We start from the raw sequence: 26225 nt of genomic DNA on the forward strand, positions 1-26225 counted from the left end.
ATAGGATATATATATAGGTATAGTTCAGTGAGAGGGAATTTATTAGGGGAATATGCTGTTGTGATTATGGAGGATGAGAAGTCCTGTGACAAGCTGTCTGCAAGCTGGGGAACCATGGAAGCCATGGTGAGGCTCAGTCCAAGTCTGAAATCCTCAGAACCATGGAGCGTGATAATGTAACTCTCAGTCCAAGGCCAAAGGCCTGAGAGCCTGGGTAACCTCTGGTGCGAGTACTAGAGTTCAAAAGCCAAACAACCTGGAGTTCTGATGTCCAAGGGCAGAAGAAGAGTGTCCCAGCTCTTGAAAAGACAGCAAGGATTTGCCTCTCCTTAGCCCTTTTGGTTCCATCCAGGCCCCCAGCCAATTGGATGGTGCCTATCCACATGGAAGGCAGATCTTCCCCACTCAGTCTACCTACTCAAATGCCAGCCTCTTCTGGAAACACCCTCACAGACACACCCAGAAATAATGCATCCTCATCTCTCTAGGTATCCCTGAATTCAGTCAAGTCGACACCTAAAACTAACCATCATAGGAATGGTAGCAGCTCTTCATGGTGACTAGCCCCAGGGTGCTTCATCATCATTTGCTGTTTTCCTTTAACCCTTTTGTAAACAGTTGCTTCATTAGACTGTCTTCAGTCACTCCTTTTGCATATACCATCTATTTCCTGATAGGACCCTGACTGATACAATGGGGATAATAATAGTACTGACCGCAGCCCATGGTGGTGAGGATTAAATGCATTATATGAGAAATGCCCAATTGTAGTACCATTAAATGTCTTTCTGTCCTTAGACAAGTGCTCTGATACCTTCAAGTATGGTCAAAGCTTTCTGAAAGATTCGGCATATAAGTTAAATAATACTGTCACTTACCTCCTCTTCCCTACCCCGTTTCAGAAGGATGGGTCGAGATTCAAGACTTTTGAAGAAATCTGTTCTAAGACAAATGTACCTTGCATGCAAAGTTTCCTCCCTCCCATTTATATGGGGATGAATAAGGAGAAAGGAACCAGGCTGAATTCACCTACTGTGTCAGGCACTTTATACATGTAACCATTGTACGCAGCTTACTGGCTTGGGTCATGGTACCCCCAAATATAACAATTTCCAAGCATTTGCCTGCCCATCTTACTAAGAAGTGAAGTCTTTTTAAAGGCTACCCTCCAGTTGTATGTCCAGAAATCCTTAGATGGTGCTTATTTGCATGCATAGAGTCAGTCCTGGCTGCTCTAGCCTTGTCAGGGGAGATGGGATTCAGAAACACCATATTGAGACCAGTGAACACTATGATAACTGCTCCACGCCGTCTCTTCTCCACTTGACACTGGCCGTTGCTGCTGCTGCGCCTGCTAACACCAGAACTTGGAGGCTTGGCCTTCACTTGCTTGAGAGCCTGACTGGTTTCCCAGGATCCTACCCTCTCCTGGCTGCAGCGATGAGGATACTACTCTCCTGTGCACATTCTGAGAGGGCCCCGGTCCTTCTGATTGCGACACAAGCCCACACCTATCCTAGGTTTTGGGATTGGGTTGGCTACGTGTGCAAAGCCCTGAGCCGGCCTCCAACTGACAGGGGTGTCCCTACTCCCCACCTCACTCCCAGGATGTACCCTAGATCTCTCCACCCCTTAGAAGCCTATGTATCCTGCCATCCTTCTCCCCAAGTCCTGAACACAGCTTCTGAGAGCTAACTTTTTCTCAGGATGATTGACAGTGGAAAATTCAATTCCCTTCACAGGAAGCCTCACCCTACCACAGGGGTGTGGTTTGGCCTCCCGTTCCAAAAAAACAATCACAGAATAGTTCAGCATTGTTACACTTCCCCAAATCTGAGTAACTCAGTCTTTTCCATGATTGATCTTGTTGGGCACATTAGTTTATTTCATCCTCAGAACAACTCAGTGAAGCAGATGGAATTATTTTCATTTTCTGAAGGAGGAAACAGGCTCAGAGAGGTTAAAGGATCTGCCCGGAGTACTTGGCTAGAGGCAAAGATTAGATTCAACATATAATCTCCGGCTCCAGAGCCAGTTTCAGTTTTCTGGGAAGGAGAATGTACAAGTTGGTCTCCTCCTAGGGAGATTGTATTGGGAACTGAATAAAATATGTTAAAGTATCCAGCACAGGAACAGGCAGTACAATGCATGGACATTCAGTACGTATTTCTTGAACAAAATGACTGGTAGGCACTCAAAACTATATATATATTTTATTTTTTTAGACCACCAGATAATGATCAGTATTATCTGAATATTGATCTGAAACAACAACCATAAAAACTCCTCTTCGCTTCCTTCATTTATTTCTTGCCCTTTCTGCCCTTTCCGTCCATTCATTCCTATGTATTGCAGCACAGAGACCCTGGGACACGAAATCTCCTCTGGTTTCCCAATAGTGTTGATACTAAAAGAAACGAAACCTTTGCAGCAGCACAATTTGGGGCAAGGTAGTAGAAGCCTAAGGAGAATACAAAAGCACGGTTTGGGCAGGTGGACTCAAACTTGGATGTAAAATTGATCACCACTCCCCTAATACAGGTTTGCAAAGTGATATTACACATTGGTCAGGAAGTGAGTTTTATTTCAGGGTATTCTAGTTGGTAGAGAGAATGAAGTAGGAAGGGGGAGAATGACAATAAATTCCGAAGATAAATGGTTATCTGCTTCGGCAAAAAAAAAAAAAAAAATCAAGGAAAGAGATCTGGAGTAATGGGATAAAACATACACATGCTCACGTGCATTCACACAGCACACACACACACACACAAACACGCATACACACACACGCAGGAAAATGGGAAGGGCATTTTCCATGCCAAAGAGATGTTTCTACTAGAAATAAATGGAACTGTGGTCGTTCATTCCTGAAAATTAAACACAAGCCTGACTCCCCAGAAATGATATTTCATCAGTTGTTAAGCACTAAGCGAGTCTAAAGAGTGTATAAATTACTAGTGTGATTTGTTCAAGGATACCATGATTGTGGTTTCTGGGGCACGTTCTTGCTGGATGATCATTCTGGAATTTATCCTGTTTGTTTTTTATTACTGTCACACTCCTCAAATCAGTTTTGCCCAGTGTGGACACATTAAATTAATTTAAAATTCATGGTTTGCTTTCTCTCTCCTGCTCACCCCTTCTCCTTTCCAGTTTCTCTCCTTTTCTCACTCTCCTCTTTCCTTCCTCCATCTCTGCCTCTGTTTCCCTAAGTCAGTTGCACCCTCCTCAGCCCCCACTCGCCTCCTCTTGCTCCCCCTTCCTTTTTCCATCTTAGATTGGAATATGGACAGAAAAGGCAGTGCTTGCCTTCCTAGGGCTCTGCCAGAACATGGAACAGGTCAGATTATAAAAAGAGATAAAAAAAGAATGTTCCTTGGCAAAATGGGGGAAACATGTTCAGGGATGGTTTGCTGTCTCTTGCTGTCTGCTGCCTGCTGAAATACACTCCTTACGGGACCGCTGTATATGAACATTTATCCCCATGGCACATATCTGTGGTTATGTTAATGTCAAATATGTATAAACATTTATTTCTGCTTAATTCTCTCCCCTGTGACCTTTGTACCCCCAAATCTAGAGTGGACAAGATTACTGACCACCTGGTGGTAAGACTTACTAATCTTTTCTCAGGGATTTTTTAAAAGATTACTGGGAAGAGTGGACACTGAGACTGCTTTCAGATTACTGTCTAACAGTAAATAGCTTTTGGAAACTTTAGGTTCTTAAGAAAACACAGAAGGGACCTATGGGTACAAAACCTGGTCTGGAATGAATCCTGTGGAAAATACAGGGTTTGGGGCTGGTGGGGTGGGGTATGATAGTCTACTGCTGGGATCTGTAAACCTGCCAGGGCTCCTTTGTCTATCTCCCAAGGGTTTGCTGTTTACTTAGTCTGCTGACCATGAATAAATGTCCATTATTTTTGCTCTTGTGGTTGGTCAGCCAGAGTGTTAGACTTTAGGCTCCTTTTATAAAAATATTTACCTGTTAGCTCTAAAAGTCTTTTTCCCTCAAATTCAAATGGGGACTCCAGACTGAATATTTGCTGTGAACTAAGGAGTGCGGCAGGCAGTTGTATGTCACTGTCTGGCTGTGGTGGGGGTTAACTTCAGGTGAACACCTGATGCCTCCCCCTCCACTGGTTCCACTCCTATCTTGTAGACGGGTGATTAGGATCAAAAGAATTAGCACATTTAAAGCATTTAGAATAGTGCCTGAAAATGACTAGCGTCTAATAAATATTATTCTCATTCTACTGCTTTCCTGTTTTGTTTTGTTTTTTTTTTTCCTGTCTTCCTCTCCTCGCCTTGTCACTCTCAAGTACGGCTTCTTTCCCTGAAGTCCATTTTGTTTCTCCTTTCTTAATTCACTTGCTGACATTGAAAAAAGATGGAAAAAGGAAATAAATTACAAATGACTTTATTAAATGTATTATAATAAAAAGAGCCAATATTTATTGAGTGCTTTTCATGTGTTAGATTATAACATTATGTCAGTCATCTTAAAACAATCCTGTAAGACAGGTACTATTATTTCCCTCATCTTACAGATGGAGAACTGAAGCTAAGCCAAGTTAAATATGTTGCCAAATCACACCTGGTAAGTGGTAGGGCCAGGGCTTAAACCCAGCCCTGTTCTTCTCTATTGCTAGGATTCCTAACCACCATCTTCAATTCCAGAGCAAGTCACTAGAACCCAAACTCCTGATTCTCAATAACAGATTCTTGGCAGAGCCCTAATTTGCAACTAGGTATGTTTGACTACAAAACCTTAGCATGACCCACTCACAACACTGCCTACAACTTGCCACACACTGGAAGCTAGGCTCAGCCATGCGAGGGTAAGTGAGACGTAGTCCTTTCCTCAAAGAACTGGTAACTTAATTGGGAAGAAAGATCTATTAACAGAAACATTTACAACGTGGAGTTCTAGCTCCTTCAGGCCAACGAGCACTTATTGGCTGCGTGACCTTGGGCAAGTTATCTAACCCCTGTGGACTCCAATTTCCTCATCTGTGACATGGGAAAGTAAATATCTACTTCATAGGGTTATTGGAAGGGGTAAAATGAGATAATATATGTAGCATGCCTAGCACATATTTGGCACTCTATGAGCAATTGCAATTATTGTTCTTATTATATGGTGACTGCAAGGGAGACATGGGACCCCAGAGAAGAGGAACTTGACTCAGTCATGGAGGTCAAGGAGAGGCCAGGCTGGCTTTCCAGATGAGATCCATCCATCACAGTGTGACCTGAACGGCATCATGTATGCCTCACAACAGTTGGCGGCAGCCATTGTGAGCTCTTCCTCTGGGGTCCCTGCAACCGAATGCTGAATAATAAAGTGCAGAAGAATGAAACTGAATCTTGGCTCTCATACAAACTCAGATTTAGCATGGGAACGCTGCAAAGTGGGACTGTAACTTTGTTATCTCCTTCCTCAAATGCTGTCCACACCCTCATGCCTCACAGTGTCTGTTTTTCTTACTCTTAAAAAGTCCTTAAATCTGGCTTTGTACCATTCAGTGGGACAAAGCTGTTACACCATGCTCACTTGCATTTCACTCCTTTTTCCATCCTTATCAGTATTGCTTTTTACTACTATCAGCTTCTTAGAGCTGGCATTCCACACTCTTTATCAAATGAGAGACTAAAGTCTCCTCTAAAGTAATTTTAGAGATATAACCTAGTGTAGGTAGGTTGGTATTTGCCAGACTTAGGAAATAAAACACAGGAGACCCAGTTAAATTTGAATTTCAGATAAACAGTGAATAATTTTTTTAGTATAAATATGTCCACTGCAATATTTTGGACATATAATACTAAAATATTTTGTTGTTTGTCTTCAGATAAGCAGATAATTTCAATTCAGATCCAAATGGTGTTTCATCTGGCAGCCCTAGCTGTAGGAGCAGTATCTGGGGATGCTCTGCCCTTTGCATTGGATTTTGGCTTGCTCTTAGTAGGTGTAATAAATGGTGACTCAGTTCCATATCACCAGGTATTCAGTTGCCACTTGACTCCACTTGCTCTTAGTAGGTGTGATAAGTGATGACTCAGTTCCATGTCACCAGGTATTCAGTTGCCACTTGATTCCATTTAGGTGCTTACATCAATGAGACTTGATTGCTGCTATGCATATTATTTTATCACCTCAGTTAGAAAATGGATGCTTGAAATTAACCCTTCCTACGGTAGAAATCCTAAACAACTTCAGGGATTTGATGCTCCACTGTGCACAATGTACAAACACAGAAGACTGCCTGCTCCTGGACTGGTTATTTGGCTTCTGGGCTCTGAATGTTAAGGTTTTGATCTTCTTCCATTCTTTCTTTTAGCAGAAGCTCATGTCTGATTGACTCCATTTTGGAGAGTCAGAGCATCTTAGTGTCCTCATTGCAGGGAACACCCAATGCCGTCCTCCTTAACGCATCATCACTCGGCCTCTGCTAGAACATCTTCTGAGGGGGTGTTGTGTGAATGGGGGAGGGGCTCCTGCTTCCTGAGAAAACCTGGTCTATTGTTACACAGTGATCATTATTATAAAGATTTCTTTATAGAGAGCGGAAACCTGGCTTACTGTTTCTTACACACAGTTGTCCATGTTTTGCCTTCTAGAGCTTTCAAACGTTTATTTTACTGAAATGGGAGGAGTTCCCATATCCCGGTCACAGGGCCTGCGACAGAGGCGTGGCTCGCTTCTTCAGTGCCCCGCTGCTCAAACTCCTAGAGGGAGCATGCAGACAGGCAGGTTGTGGGGAGCGTTTTTTTGGGCTCCAGCCCCAGGGCAGCATCTAGGGTTGAGTGTTTACAGCTCCCAAAGCCCCAGTGGGTGTGTGTTACAGTGTGCTCTGTCAGTTTTGCTATCTGCAGGCCGCTTGTGTTAATCAGCTCAGTTAGACCCTCTGCCTTATCGCAAGGACAGAGGGCTTTCTGTATCCTGGATTCTTGCCCTAGTGTACCAGAAAAATTAGATCGCAAGTGGGCTTGGAGGATGGGTGCAAGGTTTTATTGAGTGCAGGTAGCTCTGAATGAGGTGGATGGGAAGCCAGAAGGGGGATGGAGTTGGAAAGTGACCTTCCCCTGGAGTCAGGCTGCCCAGCAGCCAGACTCTCCTCTGACTGCCCCCAACCAAATTCTGCTGTCGATGGCCTGCAGTGTCTGGTGGTGTCTGTTGGTGTGTTCTTCTGCTCCTCTCAACGTCCAGCTGCTTGTGTCTGTGCCTGTTAGGGTCTTGGGTTTTTATGGGCACAGGATGGGGGGCGTGGCAGGCCAAAAGCAACTTTTTGGGTGCAAAACCAGAAATGCCTGTCCTCATTTAGGTTTGTGGGCACAGGCCTGAGGATGGAGCTCTTGCCAGGGACCCCGCCCATCTCTACCCAGAACTTCCCTGCCCTCCTCCCATATCATTATTATGACCCAACATAAGGATATATTTTATGTTTAGACCCACAAACACAAATACAAATATAAATACAAATATAAATACAACTAAACAGAATTTCATGGAATAGCAATTACTCTTATTTGGCTGCATCTGGTGTTTCCTATTATATTCTATTTCATTTATTTAAAATGCTGGTCAGGACCCTGTTAAATTGATTTCATGACCCACAATTGGGTGACCAACTACTGTTTGAAAAACATTATTGCTATATAGTGTTACAGAGCAAATATAGAATGTCTATTCCTCATTTCTTTCTTTTTTTTTTTTTTTTTTTTTTTTGAGACAGAGTCTCGCTCTGTCGCCCAGGCTGAAGTGCAGTGGCATAATCTCGGCTCACTGCAAGCTCCGCTTCCTGGGTTTACACCATTCTCCTGCCTCAACCTCCCGAGTAGCTGGGACTACAGGTGCCCGCCACTGCGCCTGGCTCATTTTTTTTATTTTTAGTAGAGACGGGGTTTCACCATGGTCTCGATCTCCTGACCTTGTGATCCGCCCACCTTGGCCTCCCAAAGTGCTGGGATTACAGGCGTGAGCCACCGTGCCCGGCTTCCTCATTTCTTTCTAAAAGATTTTGAAATATTTGAAGGTTGTCATTATATAATGTCTTAATCTTCTGTTTTCTACACCAGATATGACCCAGTTTCCCCATTCATTCCCATCCTGCTCAACACCTTCTGAGTGCTTTCTAGCTGAGAAACACTTCACTTAAAATTTGGCACTAAGACATGAGCACATCACTTCACATATAGCTTGGCCAATACTTGGCATTGTGGGATCATTAGACCCCTTGATTTTGACTCCCCTGTCTGAGTTTATATCAATCAGTTAATTAATATTCATTAGGGTATAGTTATAATTATTAATTTATGTAAAATACCTAACCTAGCCCAATTTTTTTCTGTTTTGTCTATTATGGTACCTTGAAATATTTTTCCTATTTGTGGGGGTGGGGAGATGGAGAGCTCAAATCAAGATGACAATTATTCATGTTTCCTAGATCTGCCCAAAATTCAGGAAATATAAACAAAAAGAAACTATGTGTCTAGCACAGTCTAGCACAGCAATAATTAAAACTCCACCAAAATGATCATATTTTGTAAGAAAATGGCTAACAGGTTAATAATAGTTAATGTTTCTAGAACACCTGCTGCAAGTTAAGCACTGGACTAAGAGCTTTACATGTAATTTACTCATGAATTTCTCACAGTCTTTTGAGGTAGATACTATTGTAACCACTGCTTATGAAATGACAAAAACGGCTTTACAGAAGTTTAAATTGTTCGGCCAACATCATAGGACTAATAAGTGGCAGAAGGGGTGATTCCAGGCCCATCTGACTGCTAAGCCTGTGTTTTAAAATCTGTAACTGCCTCCCACAGAGAGGAAACAGCCTCTGGTGGTTTAAAAAGAGAGAGTGCCTATAACCTGCCTAGCGTAATGTTTACATGGAGGCTTAATAAATAGCTCTTAGTGTCTCCCATAAGGAAAGGGAAGAGCTTAGCAGCAAATTGAGGCCACTAAGAGTCCTCAGGAGTCTGTGAAAACTGTCTAGATTCATCACTAACCACAATGGGGCAGGCCTCAGAGTGCTTTCCAGTCGGGAAGTAAGGTCTGGAGTCAGGAAACATATTTCTTGTGCCCATGAGACGGGAGGCAACATAAAATAGTGGTTAAGAGCAAGAGCTGCTCATGCCTGTAATCCCAGCACTTAGGTAGGCTGAGGCAGATGGATCACCTGAGGTCAGGAGTTCAAGACCAGCTTGACCAACATGATGAAACCCCGTCTCTACCAAAAATACAAAATTTAGCTGAGCATGGTGGCACATGCCTGTAATCCTAGCTACTTGGGAGGATGACAGGAGAATAACTTGAACCAGGGAGGCAGAAGTTGCAGTGCACCAAGACTGCACTACTGCACTCCAGCCTGGGCAATAGAGTGAGACTCCATCTCAAAAAAAACAAAAACAAAAACAAAAAAGGCAAGAGTTTTGCAAAAACAGACTTGAATCTTGGATCTGTTAATTTCATTTAATTAATTTCAAATTAATTTCAGGGATTTTTGAGGCTTTTGACACAGTCATTAGCTAAAAAATCAAATGTTCAAAGATATGGAGCAGTGCCTAATATCTGGAGAGCAGCACTACCATTTATTCTTTCATTTATAGTTGAGAAAGTTTTTGATGGTACCAACAGAACAAAGTGGTGGCAGGAGGTTTTGGAACGGCTGGTTTAAGTAGCTTCAGGAGACTTCAGTTTTTTGTTTAGCTACATGATTGAATGCATAATAAATGCTTTGTGCTTTTGCCTATCAATACCTAGAGAAAGTACATCAATGAAGAGATGCAGGACTTTCAAGTGATTAGCAAAAAGCAAATTTTAGCTTGTCTTACAGGATGCTTAGTTTGCCAGTACACTTCAGACCAATGGGACAGTCATAGATGGTGTGACAGTGTTTAAAGGCAACAAAAGGCTACTCCATGTGGCCAGCGCTGTTGTGAGCCTCACTAAGCTATTTTGAAGATTTTTAAGCAATGATAAATTTTAAAAAAAAATTAGACTACACCTAAAGTAGTATATAAAGTATAGCAGGATTCCTGTATACTCTGCAATCAGTTTTTTGAAAAAAAATGTCAAAAAGTAGAGAATACAAGAAAAGGTTTTGCAATATAATTTGAATGACTGTGAAAACATGACCTTTGACACTGAACTCATTTGCTCACTCCTTAACTTGATAGCAAAGCCTAGTATGTACAACTGTGTTGGGTGTGGGTGGTCTCCAAGGCCACGCTGCTCTCTGAATTGATTTTGAGTTTTGTTTGTAAGATGATCACAGTCATGTTACACTGATCTGAAGGGCATATATATACATAACCCTTAAAAAAAAATTCTGCCTCATTCTTATTTCAAGATGAATTTCTATCCAGACTAGATATATTTTTTTCTGAAGATGATATCAATTAGACATTTTGAAAATGACTTAAAATATTTTCATTAATGTTCTCAGAAAACAAATTTCTTTTGTGGTTTTAACCAAAAAGGTGCCCTTTTTGTCACTGGATTCACCTAGCATTCATAATTTTTTTTTTTCATACAATGAATTAAAATTTGCTAAAATCATGGACTGGCTTTCTGGTTGAATTTCAGGTGAGATGTGTTTAAGGCCAGAGCTTTTCTCAATATTTGATTTTTTTCCCCAATATTTGATTTTTAAAAAATATACACATAGGTGCTGCATTTATATCTGCTGGTTTAAATTCTGTCATATTTCACTTCTAGACTTTTAGTATGGCAAATCGTATCTTACTTTTATTTAAGCATTTGTAGTTTGGAGTATCTGGTACTAGCTGAGAAATAATTCTATAATTGAGTTTTGTACTCACCATATATGAATCATTCCTCATCTATAATGTGCCCCCAAATGCAGCTTCATTTTCCGATACCTTGATGCAGAATAAAGTTTTTCATCATTTAGGTGCAAAAAAAAAAAAAAAAAGGCAAGAGCTCTGTAAAAAACAGACTTGAATCTTGGCTCTGTCACTTATTAGCCATGTGATCTCAGGTAATTGACAGGACCTTGCCTAGCCTCCAGTCCACATGGGTAACACATGGGTAATGATATCTACCATACTGACGGAATGAGATAATGAATGAAATAATCTGGTTCAGAGGAGACACTCCATATGTGCTAGTTCAACACAGAAAACTGGATTATGGTCTTTCTTCTCCTACAATATCATGTGCCTGCTGCGTTATTTAGGTTGAGATTCTGAGTCTATAGAAAATAGGCCCTCGAAGTGTTGTCCATGGACAAGCAGCATCAGCACCATCAGAGAACTTGCAAATGCAAATTATTGGGCCCCATCCAGGCCTACCGAATCAGAAACTCTGGAGTGGGGCCCAGCAATCTGTGTTTTACCAAGCCCTTCAGGTGATACTGATACAGCTAAAGTTTAAGAACTACAGCCCTAATGGCACTGAAGATTCTGAGTCTTCTCCTGTTTTCAACAGGACTCAGTCAAAGCTCTAAAGAGGCTGTATCCTTTGGGTAGATATTGTAATCAAATATATAGACTGTGGAGTTTACTTTCAGGTTGTTTCCATTTAATCTTTTTATTGTTGTTTATCCCAAACTGGCCATTTTCTTATGTTCTCTTTCTCTCCTCTATTTAATTTGAAGCCCCTATTGTATATACCTTACATCATATAGGTTGAATAGAAAGGGGCCATTCCCAGATACCCAGGTAAAGGAGACAAGTAACATTCCTAAAGAGCTTTCCTCGGCCATCCCTGCATCCTTAGCACAGGGTACCTGCAGGGACTGTACTTCCTTTGCCTCCTTCCTGGAACTTTCTGAGAACTTTTCTGCCACAAGACCTTTGCACACGATATTTGCTTGGCCTGGAATGCTCTTCCTGCCTCCTTTATGTGGCCACACCTTCTTGTCTTTTCGGTCTTTACTTACATATCTCCTTGGAGAAGGCTTCCCTTTTCATCCTCTCTAAATGGCCACTTTCTCCCTAGTTGTTAACCCCTCTGTTATTGCACTCTCAGTCTGCTCCTTTTCTTCATTGCACATAGGCCAGTTTGTAACTGTAGACTTATTTATATGTTTTAGTAAGACAAAGCCCATACCAGGGTATTCGAGCATCTAGCAGAGTACATGGATTATCAATATAATCAATAATTTTTTTGGTGGTGTTGGGGGAATAGGGTGTCATTCTGTCACCCAGACTGGAGTGCAATGGTGCCATCCTAGCTCACTGTAACCTCAAACTCTACCACACCTGGTCAATTTTTAATTTTTTTTTTTTTTTTTTGTAGAGACAGGGTCTTACTATGTTGCTCAGGCTGTTCTTGAGCTCCTGGAGTCAAGAGATCTTCTCGCCTTGGTGTCCCAAAGCACTGGGATTACAGGAATAAAGTCAATGTGCCCTGCCAATATTTCTGAATAAATGAACCATTATAGTTCTCACATACTTTGCCTTCTTTTTTTTTTTTTTTTTTTTTTTTTTTGAGACGGAGTCTCGCTCTGTCGCCCAGGCTGGAGTGCAGTGGCCGGATCTCAGCTCACTGCAGGCTCCGCCTCCCGGATTTACGCCATTCTCCTGCCTCAGCCTCCTGAGTAGCTGGGACTACAGGCGCCCACCACCTCGCCCGGCTAGTTTTTTTTTGTATTTTTTAGTAGAGACAGGGTTTCACCGGGTTAGCCAGGATGGTCTCGATCTCCTGACCTTGTGATACACCCGTCTCGGCCTCCCAAAGTGCTGGGATTACAGGCTTGAGCCACCGCGCCCGGCGTCCTTCTTTCAAACTCTGTTGTGCTTTCAGTTAATCCTCTATTTAGGACTTAATTTTTTCTTTTTTCTTTTTTTGGAGACAGTCTCGCTCTGTCGCCCAGGCTGGAGTGCAGTGACATGATCTCTGCCTCCCAGGTTTCAGTGATTCTCCTGCCTCAGTCTCCTGAGTAGCTGGGATTACAGGTGCCCACCACCATGCCCGGCTAATTTTTGTATTTTTAGTAGAGACAGGGTTTCACCATGTTGACCAGGCTGGTCTCCAACTTATGACCTCAAGTGATCCGCCCTCCCTGGCCTCCCAAAGTGCTGGGATTACAGGCATGAGCCACTGCACCTGACCAGGACTTAATTTTTTCTAGTTATTTCTACTTATTCTCTCTCTCTCCCAATCAATACTTTGGACTTTTCTGAAGACTTGTACCTAGCATGATACTCATGACACTGGCTCTATGACTGAGATGCAATAAATGCTTTCTGATTTCTTGATCAATAACTTACAGAATATTTAAGACATGAATTTTAACTTCTTCCATCACTTTGAGTTTATGCTGTAAAACAAATTTTTCTCCTGAATGGAACCATCTGGAGCATCTGGAGCCATTGGGAATGGTGAGAATTTCCCCACTTCTCTGTCTTTCCTTGGCTTTTAAAAAGGTGTAAGACCTGTTGGTCTGTAGTGCATATTACACTGGAGAGAGAAGAACTAAAATTGCTGTACAGATTGTGGAAGGGTCATTTCTCTCACTGTTCTTTCTATCTATGAACTGAAAAGGTACGTTTTCAGTATAAACATCCAATAATTACTTTCAAAATGGGGATTACAAGGGTTCTTTAGGGTGAACATTCTGATCTGCATTGTCTTCAGCTATTGTGAAAATCCTTATTTTTAATATTGGCTTTATGTTGTTGTTTTAGAAACTCAGTATGATTCCATTTTTAGAAACAAAAACGTGTCTATATCATCAATGGAAATCAGAGAGGAAAACATGATTAATTTTTTGCTCATGAAAAGAGGAAAGGGAAGCAATCATAATAGAATGATATATTGTAGGGTGGATGGAACTGAAGCTGCTGTCTATTAGTATGCAATTGGATTCACCCAGTATCTCAATGGAATGATCAATATGATTAGAAGCTTGGGAGCTTCTTTTCAAATGGGCAACATCAATTAATCAACTAACTCAGTGGTTCTCAATCAGAGGCAATTTTGCCCCCTAGGGGACATTTGGCAATGTCTGGAGACAGTTTTTGTTTTCACAAATGAAGGTAGAGGGGGTGGTTGCCACTGGCATCTAGTGGGTAGAGGCCATCCCTACAATGCACTGGGCAGTCTCTCACAACAAAGAATCATCAGCCCCAAATGTCAGAGGGCCAGGGTTGAGAAACCCTGCAATAATATCAGCCAAAGAAGTATCACAAGTTTTCAATACTCCCAAGGTTTCTGTAGTAGTGGTAGCAAATAATGTTTAAAATAACCATCATGTATTGAATATCTATTCCATGCCAGGATCTTTATATTTATAGCTGTCTCAGTCCGGGTCTGACACCGGGTTTGTTTGGGGCCAACGTCTCCATTCTTCTTCTGAACCCCACTTGGTGCAGGTGCATTTTCTCTGGACATCAGCATATCTATCCTCAGTTTCTTGTGTTTATATAGATAAAATTATGTGTTTATAGTGCATATTAGGTAATATGCTTACAGGAGAAAGCAGTCAAGCAAGAAGAGACTGGTGTGTCACTATGGGTGTGAAACTAAAAACATCCCGACAAACAGGCCTCAGATCTATAACTTAATAATCCAGCCAAACCACCTGTGTAGCCTGGTAGCACAGAGCCTAGTCCTCAGTAGGTACTTAATAAATATTTGTTGGGAAACTTTTTTCATAATCCACACAGAGTCCTTGGTAAGCTTCAAATGGAGCGGGATTTTCAAATGACTCTTCTGTTGCATAACATTTTATTTGTTCCAGGGGCAGTTTCTTCATCCATAGGCACCTGATATTTCCAGAACTACACAAATGTACCTTGTGTATCTTCCCACTTGCCCTCCACATTTTCCTCCTTTTTGTTTTTCATTCTTTCACTCTGAGTCAATCTGGTCCTGACAAGGGCTCATCCCCTTGCCCTCTGCTCTCCTTACAACAAAGTACACACAGCACCCTCTGCTTCAGGCACTGTCGGTATTCCCTGAATTATGCTCCTGCCAACAGTTTGCAGGGCAGGGCATGTGTCAGAATCTTCAGAGGAGACATGTGCTGTGTGAAGAAGCTTATTTGAGAATATGATTTTATATTTAGAAAAAGGCAAGAAAAAACACACTAGAGTTGACCCTTGAACAATGCAGGAGTCATGGGCGCTGACCCCCTCATACAGTTGAAAATCCAAATATAACTTTTGACTCCCCCAAAACTTAACTACTAATAGCCTACTGTTGACTGGAAGCCTTACCGATAATATAAACAGTTGATTAACACATATTTCATACGTTATATGTATTAATACTGTATTCTTACAATAAAGAATAAGCTATAGAAAAGAAAATGTTATTAAGAAAATCACGAGGAAGAGATGATCATCATAAAAGTCTTCATCCTTGTCATCTTCACATTGAGTAGGCTGAGGAGGAGGAAGAAGGGGTAGGTTGGGCTTGCTGGCTCAGGGTGGCAGAGGTGGAGGAAGATCTGTGTGTAAGTTGACCTGCACTGTTCAAACCTGTGTTGTGCAAGGGTCTACTGTATTGCCATTGTAAAACAGAGAGCTGAAAGAAAAGCTTGGAAAAAAACTTCTCACCTAGTGATCATATGGGGGCTTATTAACTCTGGGGTTGATGTGACCATTTGGTGTTTATAAAAAGAAGAGGTTAAAAGAAAAGGTGTTTAGAAGCATGACAGTATACGCTTTCCTTCCTTGTGTCCATGCCTTTGCTAGAAATTTCCTCCTTCTCTCAGCACCTGGATTTCTTGGAACCCGCCCTTTTCCCCCTGTGCATAATTCTTCTATGCTCCCATAATGCTTTGTGTCTAATCTCTAGTATGTTCACCATCATCTTTTATCTTTAGCATACTACACTCTGATGTAGTAAATACTTCTGAAAGAGAATTGCAGGAGCGCTGTAACTAACCCCAGTGAGCCAGCTGGAAACCTCAATGTGCTAGGAGTCATTTCGAGTGGATTCCAGGACTGCACCTTGAGATTCAGAAATTTGGAGGTGGAACATGAGGAATTTAAATTTTTACATGCTTTGGTTCATAAGTTACACTTCGGAAAGTGCTTGAACTTGAACTTTAAAAATATCCTTACTTGTTCTAGGAGCAAAACAAGCATTTTGATCAAAGCAGCCTGGGTGCATTCAATCATTGGTTTGTTCATTCAACAGTCATTAATGGAGAACTACCAGTTGTAGTGACCTGTCCCAGGTGAGGCTGTGTGTAGTTGCTGTCCGTTATGTAGTCATGTTCATTCACTCTCCTTTTGCTGTTTGGCTTCTCTGTCTTTGCAAGCCCAAGCCCATTCTTAGGGCCCATTCAGTCAAAGTATTAGCTGGTAAGGACTTTAAATGTTTGTCAAGAAGGGGTGCTGAGAAGAGTGAGAGGGGAAAGAAATTTGCATTTTAACGGAGTATTTAAATTCCTTGGTATTTCAAATTACTGGAGAAGAGGAGGGTTTCTAACTTTTACTGAATTCCTAGATTTGCCCAGCACTTGACCTGTAGTATCTCATTTAGCCCTTGCAATAAGTTTATGAAGCAAGTGTTATTATTTTACAGAGGAGGAAGCTGAGGCTGTCTGTGTCTCGAAATAGATAGAACATGGACTTAGATAGAACAGGTCTTACTGTAAAGGCCCTGCTCATTCTCCTCTATCAGGATGCCTCTATTACCTCAACATTCTTCCTGCCTCTATGCTTGTTGGGAATAGCTTGGTATCACTGGAACATCCTAGTACTCGTCCTGTTTTGAGTGAAAGACTGCTCTCTGGGCTGCCCCAAAGAGCACTAAAATTGGCCCGTCATCTTCTTAACTTTCCTAGGAGTGAGTGAATGACAACTTGGGTCACTTTAGAAAGGATGCTGACCTTTAGGATGAGTGCATAGATCCAAAGAAAGCACAGATATGGACTGGTTCATTACCTTGCTGTTAGTGAAGGTGTGTTCATTTTTTATGGTAAACATACTTTATTTTCATTTGACACAAACCAGACATCAGAATCTCCAGCCAAGTGTACTGAAAGATGTTATTCCTTATTAGTCAGATTCAAAGTCTTTTTTGCAGGCCTTAGTTCCTGAACAATAGATTCAGGAACTAAGTTAAGGCCTGAAAAGATGATTTGTTTTCTGCATTTGATGTAGAGCTTATTCACAGACGAGGAAATTAAGACACAGGAGGGAAACATTGGCCTCCAGCAGTGCTTTCTGCCTGTGCTTCCATGTATGTGATTACTGGGTGTTAATTTGAGGAGTCTAGGCTAGGTCCACCTGATTGAATCAGAAGATTTTTGAACCCACAAGCTGTGCCTAGCACTTCATTGTGGGTCTAAGAATCTGTGGCATTTGATAGAGGGACCCATTTCTTGAAACTTCCTCTGACTTCCATGCCTTTAAGTTTTTCCAGCTCTCCTACTTCTCCAGATTCTTCCTCTTCTCCCTCCTTCTTTCCCTATTTTCCAATTGTGGACATTCTCCAAATGAACAGATCTTCAAAGCTTCATCTCTCTTTTTCTCTGCACCTCTGTCCTCAACTTCTCACCCAGTCCCTTGTTCCTTGTTTCCTCTTGCCCAGATGATAGTAAGTCACTCAGCATCTTTCTCAAACCGTTTCCTCTTCTCAACTGTGCTTCATCTGTCATTGGCCTAATGATCCATTCTTCTAACACTGCAAGATCTATTCTTCCTATCACTAGGTTAACTTGATTATTTTGTCCTTTTCCCCGGATAAACAATGAGTCAATGAGAATAATAACATCTTGCTTCAAAGATTTGATATCTTTCTTTATGACATTTGGTATCTTCAAAGATATGGTATCTCTCATTTCCTTTTTATCACCTCTATCAACCTCACCTATCATTGCTTCCTGCAACTATCCCAGATAGTCTCTTGAAATAATAATAGCAAATGCATGTTGAATACCACAGGCATTGTGCTGAGTATTTTACATTTGTTACTTTATTCAGTCTTCACAACCACTCTGTGAGATGCTATTTTCTTCATCTTGCCAAAAAGGATACTGAGGTTTAGAGAAGTTAGACAACTTGCTCAACGTCACACAGCTACTGAATGGTGGAGCTCCGACTCAGCTCATGCCTGTTTTGTTCTAAACTTGATGGTTGTAACTTGGAAATTCTGCTGCTTCCTAGAATATAGGATAGTATCTAGGAGTGGGCAATTAGTAAAGATTAGTTTCCTTTCTTCTTTTTCTATCCATCATTTCTTCCCCAATTTGTATTGAATTCACGCAAATGCTAGGTCAATCAGTGGTCCCTTCACCGTCCATAAGATAACCACTTCAGCACCGAATTTGCAATTCAGGGTTCACAATGTGCAATACAAGGCACATTGAGGCAGAAGTTGTTTCTGTCCCTGCCTTTGCTACTAAACTTGTTCTGTAACATTGGACAAGTCATTCAACAGCTATGCCTGAGCTTCTTCATCCGGCAAGTGAAAGGTTTGGTTGACACTTTCTTCGATTCTTTCCAGGCCTACATTTTTGTGATGTTGTTATTCTGCCTTCCCTTGTTTTCTCCTCCTTTCTGGTAAAAATTCTTTCCTCTATGACTTCTTCCCAAGCACCCAGACCTTGTCATCTCCCTCTTGGCTATTGCCTCTGCTTGCCCAGTGCTGCCTTTTCCTCTTCCTGCTGTGTCTGAACTCCACCACACTCCCAGGCTCTTCCTTCTGTGTAAAGTTAGTGCCTCTCTCCGCCTTTCCCAGGCATCTGCAGTACTTGGATCTCATGCTTTGTTGCTTGCCTGTTTTCTGTTCACATAGCTTGTCTTCTTAGACAACAGATCCTTGAAGGGATGGTGAGCTACTCTAAGTTTCTTTTGTGTGCTAAGTTTCTTTGGTACTCTTTTGTGTGTACCAGGGTAGATGACTTTAAATGGAGTAGTTATTTCATAAATAATTGTTAAATGATTACATTTGGGCTTTATCTTGAGAGCAGTTTACTCAGTAGGAGGGCCCATCAGGGGAATCAGAATCAGGACACACAACCCACCCGAATTGATGAGACTGCTGACAGTCTGGTTAGGGAACTGCCACAATCCAGGGAGGAGTCCCTGAAGGCCCGGCCTAGTGAGCAGGTAAACAGAGGCAGGGAGCACCAGATAAGAGAGGCTTGGTGTGCGCTGACTCTCCCACTGACATCCTGGGCAGCAACTGCACAGTTACCTGGCATTCTCTTCTCCAAGCAGTAGAGCTGCCCAGAAATAGCCAGGCAGAAGTGCTGTGGGGCACGCTTGGGCACCCCAGAACAGGGATCCAGAGAGCAGCGAGTATAAACCAATATAATGAAGTGAATGAGTAGTTCTTAGCACAGCCTGATTTTAAGAGGTGGGGCAACATTTTCCCAGAGTTGCTTACTTTCTTTACCTCTGCTCAGGCAGATAACAGCCTGGGGATTTGTGGCCAGAGGATGTACGGTTCTGCGAACACATTTAATATCCAAGACTGTCAGGTCTATTTTGGCCCTTCTGTTTGTCAGCGGAGCACATAGTAGCAGCTTATCGCCCAATCTCAAGTGCGAGATGGAAGCACTGGGGCCTGGGGAATGCTGAGAAAAGTGTGGCCACTTTCCACCTGGAAATTCCACTTAAGAAGAAGAAAAAAAAAAACAGCCTAAGCAGATTTAGACTTTTTGGCAGATCCGGAAACAGAATTTTGGCCTACATTGGGCTGGTGGGAAGGAAGACAAAGTGGAGGGAGAACTGGTGACTCTGAAATTAATCAAAACCCGGCAGGGAACAAAGCAAGGGAGGCTGTCGCCCTCTTAAGTCTCAGGGAGACACGTCAGCTTGAGCTCCGGGCAATTTCGGTCTGGCAGTCTCGCGGCCCGGGGAGGGGCGGCGGGTGTCTGCAGACGGGCTCTAGGGCCCAGCGGCCGGGCGCCACGGCGAGGGTGGAGTGTAGGGTTATAGTGACGAGCCCAGGCGACCCTCCCCGGCCCGCGCGCGGGGAGCGAGGAGGGCGGACGGCGGCGGGAGCGCGCGAGAAGCTCTAGGACCCAGCAGCGGTTGTCGCGTTTGGGGCTGGAGGTGAAGCCCTGTGTGAATGGGGTTGATTGTCCGGCGCCTCTTCCCGGCGCTGCCCCAGGCCATGTCCAGCGCACTGCCCAGCGGCCGCCTTCCCCAGCCGAGGGAGTGAACTAGCCATGATCGCCTCATGTGGAGGGCAAAGTTGCGCCGGGGAACTTGTGAGCCTGCGGTGAAAGGTAACCAACCCCCACTCGAGGTGCCGGGAGGGCGCCTCCGAGTTTCCCACGCGAAGAACCCAGTTGCCCCGGGCTCCCCCGGCCCCTGCTGCTCAGGGAATGGGGCAGCTCCTGGGGGCCAGTGGCTGAGATCCCAGATTGTTGTTTTTAAGCGGGTTCCCTTGACCCGCTCCAGGTCCAGTTGCCTGCGGGCAGGGCCTCAGCGCCTTGCCGCCCCGCGACCCACGTAGACTGAAGTCGTGGCCCCGGGGTTTGGGCCCCGGGGTGCGGCGCGCCCGACGCGGGGCTGGCCTTTCCGGAGGGGCGCAGCCATATGGCCCGATACGCCGAGGCGCGCCCGCGCGCGGGTCTCGCGGCGAGGGAGGGGACGGAAGGGGTGTCCGGTGCCGCTTCCCCTGGCGCGAGACAAAGGCGCGCGCACCGGCCCGCCCGACGGGCTCCGGCGCTCGGGACTGGACCCGTTCTGCCCGCCGGCCAGACCTGGCTCTGGCGGGTGGGGGCGACGAAGGGGTCGCATCCCAGCCCCAGACGTTCGGATCGCGTTAGCTGCTGCTCCTTCTTTGTTCTCTCCCCAGACAAGTTTCTTTGACAAACTGGCGAGTTACATCCAGCTCCCGCTTGCCTGTTAAGGCTGCCTTTACAATAATCTGATTTCAGGGGGAAAACATTTAAACTTTCCAAATGGAACCGTTTTTTCTTGGAATGTGACATTGTGGCAGAAGGGAGAGTGGCACGTCGGCCGATGACAGCCGAGCGGAGCGGGGGCCCAGTGCCGGTACAGGGCCCGAGCGTGCCCCATAGGCGGCCGGGCTGGAGGACCAGGCGGCAGAGCGGATGAGCCCTGGCACGCACCTCTAGGGCCTCCCCCACCTGGACTGCGTTCGCGGCGACGTGTCCAAGTTTCCCCCTTCAGAGCCCCAGGCCGAGAATCCCGGGTCTCTGCTCAAAGCTCACGCGCCTCGCGCACCCTACTTTTCCTATCTTGACTGATGACTAGGAAGACTTTCCCTTTCCATTTTTTTTCGAAGATATTTGCCTTTTTGACTTCGGTGTTGGTTTCCTGTCTCTGAGTGGCAAACAGCTTTCGGCCGGGCTAGCGTGTAGATCACCTGGACTGGGGTTTCAGAGGTGGGCCCTGGGCGTGCGACCTTCTGAAACGATGCCGTTTGGACCCAACATTTTGTCCCCGTGTTCCCTCAGCTCCCTTTTTCTGTGAGGCCTTGGTTGCCCATTTTCTTCTCCTGAGGCATGTTGTGAGAATTTAGTTTTTGTACTGCTTATAGAAGGCCTTGGTGATGGTGGGGTACGTAGTCTGGAGAGCCAGTTGTGATACCTCGAAGATGCTTTCGGCTAACCAAAACAGTAACGTGCTAACCTGCTCACCATAAACGAATTAAACCAGAATAGAGGGATATTAATAGCTACAGTTCCAGAAAATTTCCTTCCTTTTCGGGAAGCAAAAAGTCAGGGCTTGAAATATTAAACAATCTTGGCTCCCTGCTTCCAAAACTGGCGTAATGGGTCACTGCCAAACTGGCTGAGATTTCCCCTGGCTGCCTACCACTCGTGGGCCCCGGCTGCTGTGGAAGTCAGACCCAGGTTAACGATTAAGGAGCTCTCGAGATTGCAAGGTCTTAAAGAACCTAGAGCAACTGACGTTTCCTTCCTAGTAAGGTGCTCTGAGCCTTATAGTGTATTACTTTGAAGGCTCTTTATGAGAATAATGTGGGAACAGTAGTTTAATATACTTTGAACAGTTAGTTAAGGGTGGAAAAGCACTGATTTGACTAGAACGAAGGAAAACACCGATTCGACCAGAATGAGGAGTAGGACATAGAGTAGAAGGCTGTATGCAGGCTGTACTTTTCCTTATGATGGTGGTGGGTGTTGTGGGGGGGAAGGATGAGAATGTTTAGGTCTTGGAGTGCACTTTTGTTTTTCTGTGATGCATTTTTCAAGATAAATAAGGAAACCTTTGTAAACCTGTAGGTAGGTGTACAGGAGAGAAGGCGCTGTACCTGTAACTTCCCTTTCCCTCCCCCTTCTTTTTAAAATGCACGAAGTCTTGGTCTTTCAGGTTCTTTGCAGATGATGGAAGATGTAGAATACTAATGTTCCAAAGGGCATGTGGAGATCAAAGCATTTAAAAATACATCTTTTCACGGAGAGTAATGGACGATTTTCAGTTTAAATGAGATTTTAAAGTGCTGTCGTTAAGAAAAGCACATGAATGCAGAAATGTGAGTGATTTTATGGGAAGGCACTCTGCTGATCAGACTTGAGAGTGTCTGCCCTGGGCCAGTCAGTCTACAGGCTGTTGTGGGTAGAACTGGGCTTTTCTGATGTCTACCCCTGTAGAAAAGTGTGGACCCAGGGCCTAGGAAAAAGATGGCTGAACTAATTGAAATGAGCCGGCTGGCTGGTGAGAGTTCTGTCGAAAAGTACAGCCTCTAGGTATCAGTGCTACATTTATTCATAGTAATTTGTGAAAATGCTTTGAAAATGATAAAACACTATATAATGTAAGACTTTTGAAAAAAATAATTAATGACATGAAATGGGAATTGCTAGTGAAAATTGTAAACGTTTGATTTTTCAGGCCAATAAATTAAAAAGAAGTAACTTTGTAAGACCTGCTAATATTTCTGATATATACCCCAAAGTAACCTTTTTTCTTTTTTTTTTTGGTGGTGGGGGGATGTGGCTATCTGCATTTTAAATGCATAAGGAAGCTCAGGTCAGAAAATTCTGCAGTGTTTTGAATAATTTTTCTCCTATTTTTCATTAATTTTGGCAGGTTCTTATGACTCAGAATTTAGTAGGTAATAAAATCCTCGAAAAGCAAGGGGTAGCGTGGAGGTCAAGTAAAGGGAGATATTTGATTACAAGGTTTGTTGGAAATAGTCTGAGGTTGTTGTGGTTTTATGTTTTGTTTTGTTTTGTTTGTTTGCCTAGTGATTTTTTTAAAGTTAATTTTGTTGGCTTGGCTTTGTTTTGTCTTGGAGGAGAGGTACAATGTAAATCTTGGCCATTGTGGGTAGGGCAGTCCTCTACTTTTGCTGGAAGGAAGCCACTCCTACTCTTGCTTTATGTATTGGCACCAAGTTGAGTTCTCCTTTAACTTGTGAGGCCCTTGGCTCTGCCCTCATGGCCAGGCCTGGTGAAACCTTAGGGTATATTCATTTTGGACACTCAGCACAGGACTCCTGGACTCCTAAAGGGGCTCACACATCAGGCATTTCCCCCCACCTTTTAGGAGGGAGTAGGAGAGTAGCTGTAAGGTGTTGGAAATGTATCGCTGTTAAGATACTGGAGAATTAGATTTAAGTTTCCAAAAACTGTCATCCTAAGGTGTGTATTTAAACCTGTGTTTGAGACCTCACTGGCCAGTATTGCAGCTATATACCTCTATTTTGTCATTTTGTTTTTAAGTAAAATGTCTGCTATTTACTTTTTTTAAAGTTTTCATTTTGAAATGATCATAGCTTCATAGGAAGTTGCAAAAATAGTAGAGAGGTCCTGTGTACCCTTCACCCAGTTTCCCCTATTGGTAACATCTTGCATAACCATAGTACAATAGCAGAACCAGGAAATTGACATTGGTACAGTCCACAGAGCATATTCAGATTTCACCAGTTTCACATGCACGTGTAAAATTTGTATTTCTATGTGTGTACTTCTGTGCATTTTTTCATGTGTAGATTCATGTAACTGCCACCACAATCAAGATACAGACTATTCTATTACCCCAATGATCTCCCTTATGCTACACCTCTATAGTTGCATGGGCCCTCTTCTCCCCACCCTCACCCTGTTGCTAAACGCTTAGCAACCACTACTCCTGTTCACCATATCTATAATTTTGTCATTTTGAGAATGTTACATAAATACAAGCATGTAGTATGTGAGCTTTTGAGATTGACTTTTCACTCAGCATAATGCCCTGGAGATCCATTCAAATTTTTGCATCTATCAATTGTTTGTTTGTTTTCATTGCTGAGTAGTATTCCATGGTATGGATGTACTATGGTTGGTTTAACCATTCATCTGTGGGTTTTTTCCACTTCATGACTATTACACATGAAGTTTTTATGAACATTTATATATAGGTTTTTGTGTGAACATAAGTTTTCGTTTCTCTGGCGTAAATGCCCATGATTGCGATGACTGGATTGTATGGTAAGTGTGTGTTTAGTTTTTTAAGAAATTGCCAAACTTTTCCAGAGTGTCTGCGCCATTTTACATTCCTATGAGCAGTGTATGAGAGATCCAGTTTATCTGCATCCTCACCAGCATTTGATGTTATCAGTATTTTTTATTTTAGTTGTCCTAATAGGTGTTCTAATCTTATCATGGTTTTAATTTGCATTACCCTAATGGCTGATTATGTTGAATCAGCCATTAGGCTGCCTTTTTTATGTGTAGAATAGTCTGCTTTTTTTATGTGCTTATTTGCTATCCATATATCCTCTTTGGTGAAATAACTATTCATGCCTTTTGCCCATTCCCCAAGTGGATTATTTATTTTACTGTAGGGCTTTAAGAGTTCTTTATATATTCCAGATACAAGTCCTTAGTCAGATTTGTGGATTGCACATATATTTTCCCAAGTATGTAGCATGTCTTTTTATGTCCTTACCAAGGTCTTTTGAAGATCAAAGGTTTTTAATTTTGATAAAGTACAGTTTATAGATTCCTTTTTTCTTTAAGGATGATGCATTTGGTGTCACATCTAAGAACATTTTGCCTAGACCCATGTCTCAAACATTTTCTGCTGTGTTTTCTTCTAAAAGTTTTATAGTTTTACATTTTATTTTTAAGTTATAGTTCACTTTTATCCCTCTTAAGAGTTTATATGTCTTGCTGTTGATCTTATAAACCATCTATTAGGTCTTGAATGTGCACAGATGGACTATCAGGTGTAGTTCCCACTCTGAAGTGCTCACAGATTAGCGGTGTGGCACGTGGACATTACCATGTGTTACTACTATGATAGGGACACATGTGATGTACTGTGGGAGCTCTGAACAGAGAGGAGAGAGGGCTCGCTTTGGTCCAGGTGGTCAGGGAGGGCTTCCCTGAGCATGCTGCTCAAGCATGGTGGGAATAAAATTGGTTTGCTGTTGATCCAGTTTTGGATCTTTATTGCCATGAATTCTTTAGAGTGTGTTACTCTGATTCTTGAGCACATGCTGATTGAGTTGGCATAAACTGAGTGGTTGAGGACCTTTTTGAACAGTACATGGCATGATAGCTTAAAAGAAGGTGAAAACACAGTACTTAAAACTCAGTAACATAAACAGTATGAATGAAGTTGAATAGATTAAGAGTTATGTATATGTTGAAATGAAAAAGGAGAGGTAGTATTTTGGATTGAGAACAGGTAGCTCTGCTTGTATCCTGGCCCTGCCGCCTCCTTGCTGTGTGACCTCGGAATTGTACATGCTGAAGCCTCATGAGTAAAATGGGGAAAATAATAGTTCTTCCCTCATGAAGCTGCATGAGGGCAAAGTGAAGCAATGCGCACAATGCTAGGCACGTTGAAAGCATTCAGTAAATGCCTGCTACCATTATTATTATTAAAACAGCAGAGAGGCAAGGCAAATCACTTTAATGATATGTAAATTCACATGTATCTTCTTTGAGAACCTGGAACCCCGGTTCTTACTCATGGAAGTGTTCCTTTTCACAGTTGGGAGCACTGTGTCATGTACCAAATACTACTTAGTGAATGAGATAGAAGCTAGGATGCTCTATTCACAATCTATATAATAAACCTTTCTTTGCATCTGTAAAAGTATATGATTTGCGATGAAAGAATGATTTCCTCTGTGCCCCTGAGCGCAGGAGGTGGGTGGAGCTGGCTCTGCATTCAGGAGGCTAGCTCAGAGTTTATGGTGCTTGGTACTGTAGGTGCAGTAAGTCAGGGCTGATGTCACCAGGCCGTGTCTCAAATTTCATAACTGGCAGCTCTGTTTCCTTCTTGATGACCAAGTTGTTTACTTCTCAGAGGAAATTAATTGGGTCTTAGATGTACAACTCCAGGACAGTT

The 26225-nt window shown here is 43.0% G+C and overlaps 1 protein-coding gene across 8 annotated transcripts in view; it reads left to right on the forward strand.

The window, feature by feature from the left end:
- AMOTL1 (angiomotin like 1) overlaps positions 1 to 26225 on the forward strand; it is a 138541-nt gene that overhangs the window by 9226 nt on the left and 103090 nt on the right. The window contains exon 1 of one of the 8 annotated variants that reach the window (XM_038005312.2): positions 19831 to 20173. The exons of 5 other annotated variants lie outside the window; for them this stretch is intronic. In XM_038005312.2, coding sequence (XP_037861240.1) covers positions 20125 to 20173 — 49 coding nt within the window. In that variant the 5' untranslated portion in view covers positions 19831 to 20124. Of the gene's footprint in view, positions 1 to 19830; positions 20174 to 26225 lie in introns of those variants that run through there. 2 more of the 8 variants (XM_073020415.1, XM_008020575.3) reach the window with 2 other exon arrangements.

This window comes from Chlorocebus sabaeus, chromosome 1 (genome assembly GCF_047675955.1).
Source record: "Chlorocebus sabaeus isolate Y175 chromosome 1, mChlSab1.0.hap1, whole genome shotgun sequence".
Lineage (NCBI taxonomy): Eukaryota > Metazoa > Chordata > Mammalia > Primates > Cercopithecidae > Chlorocebus > Chlorocebus sabaeus.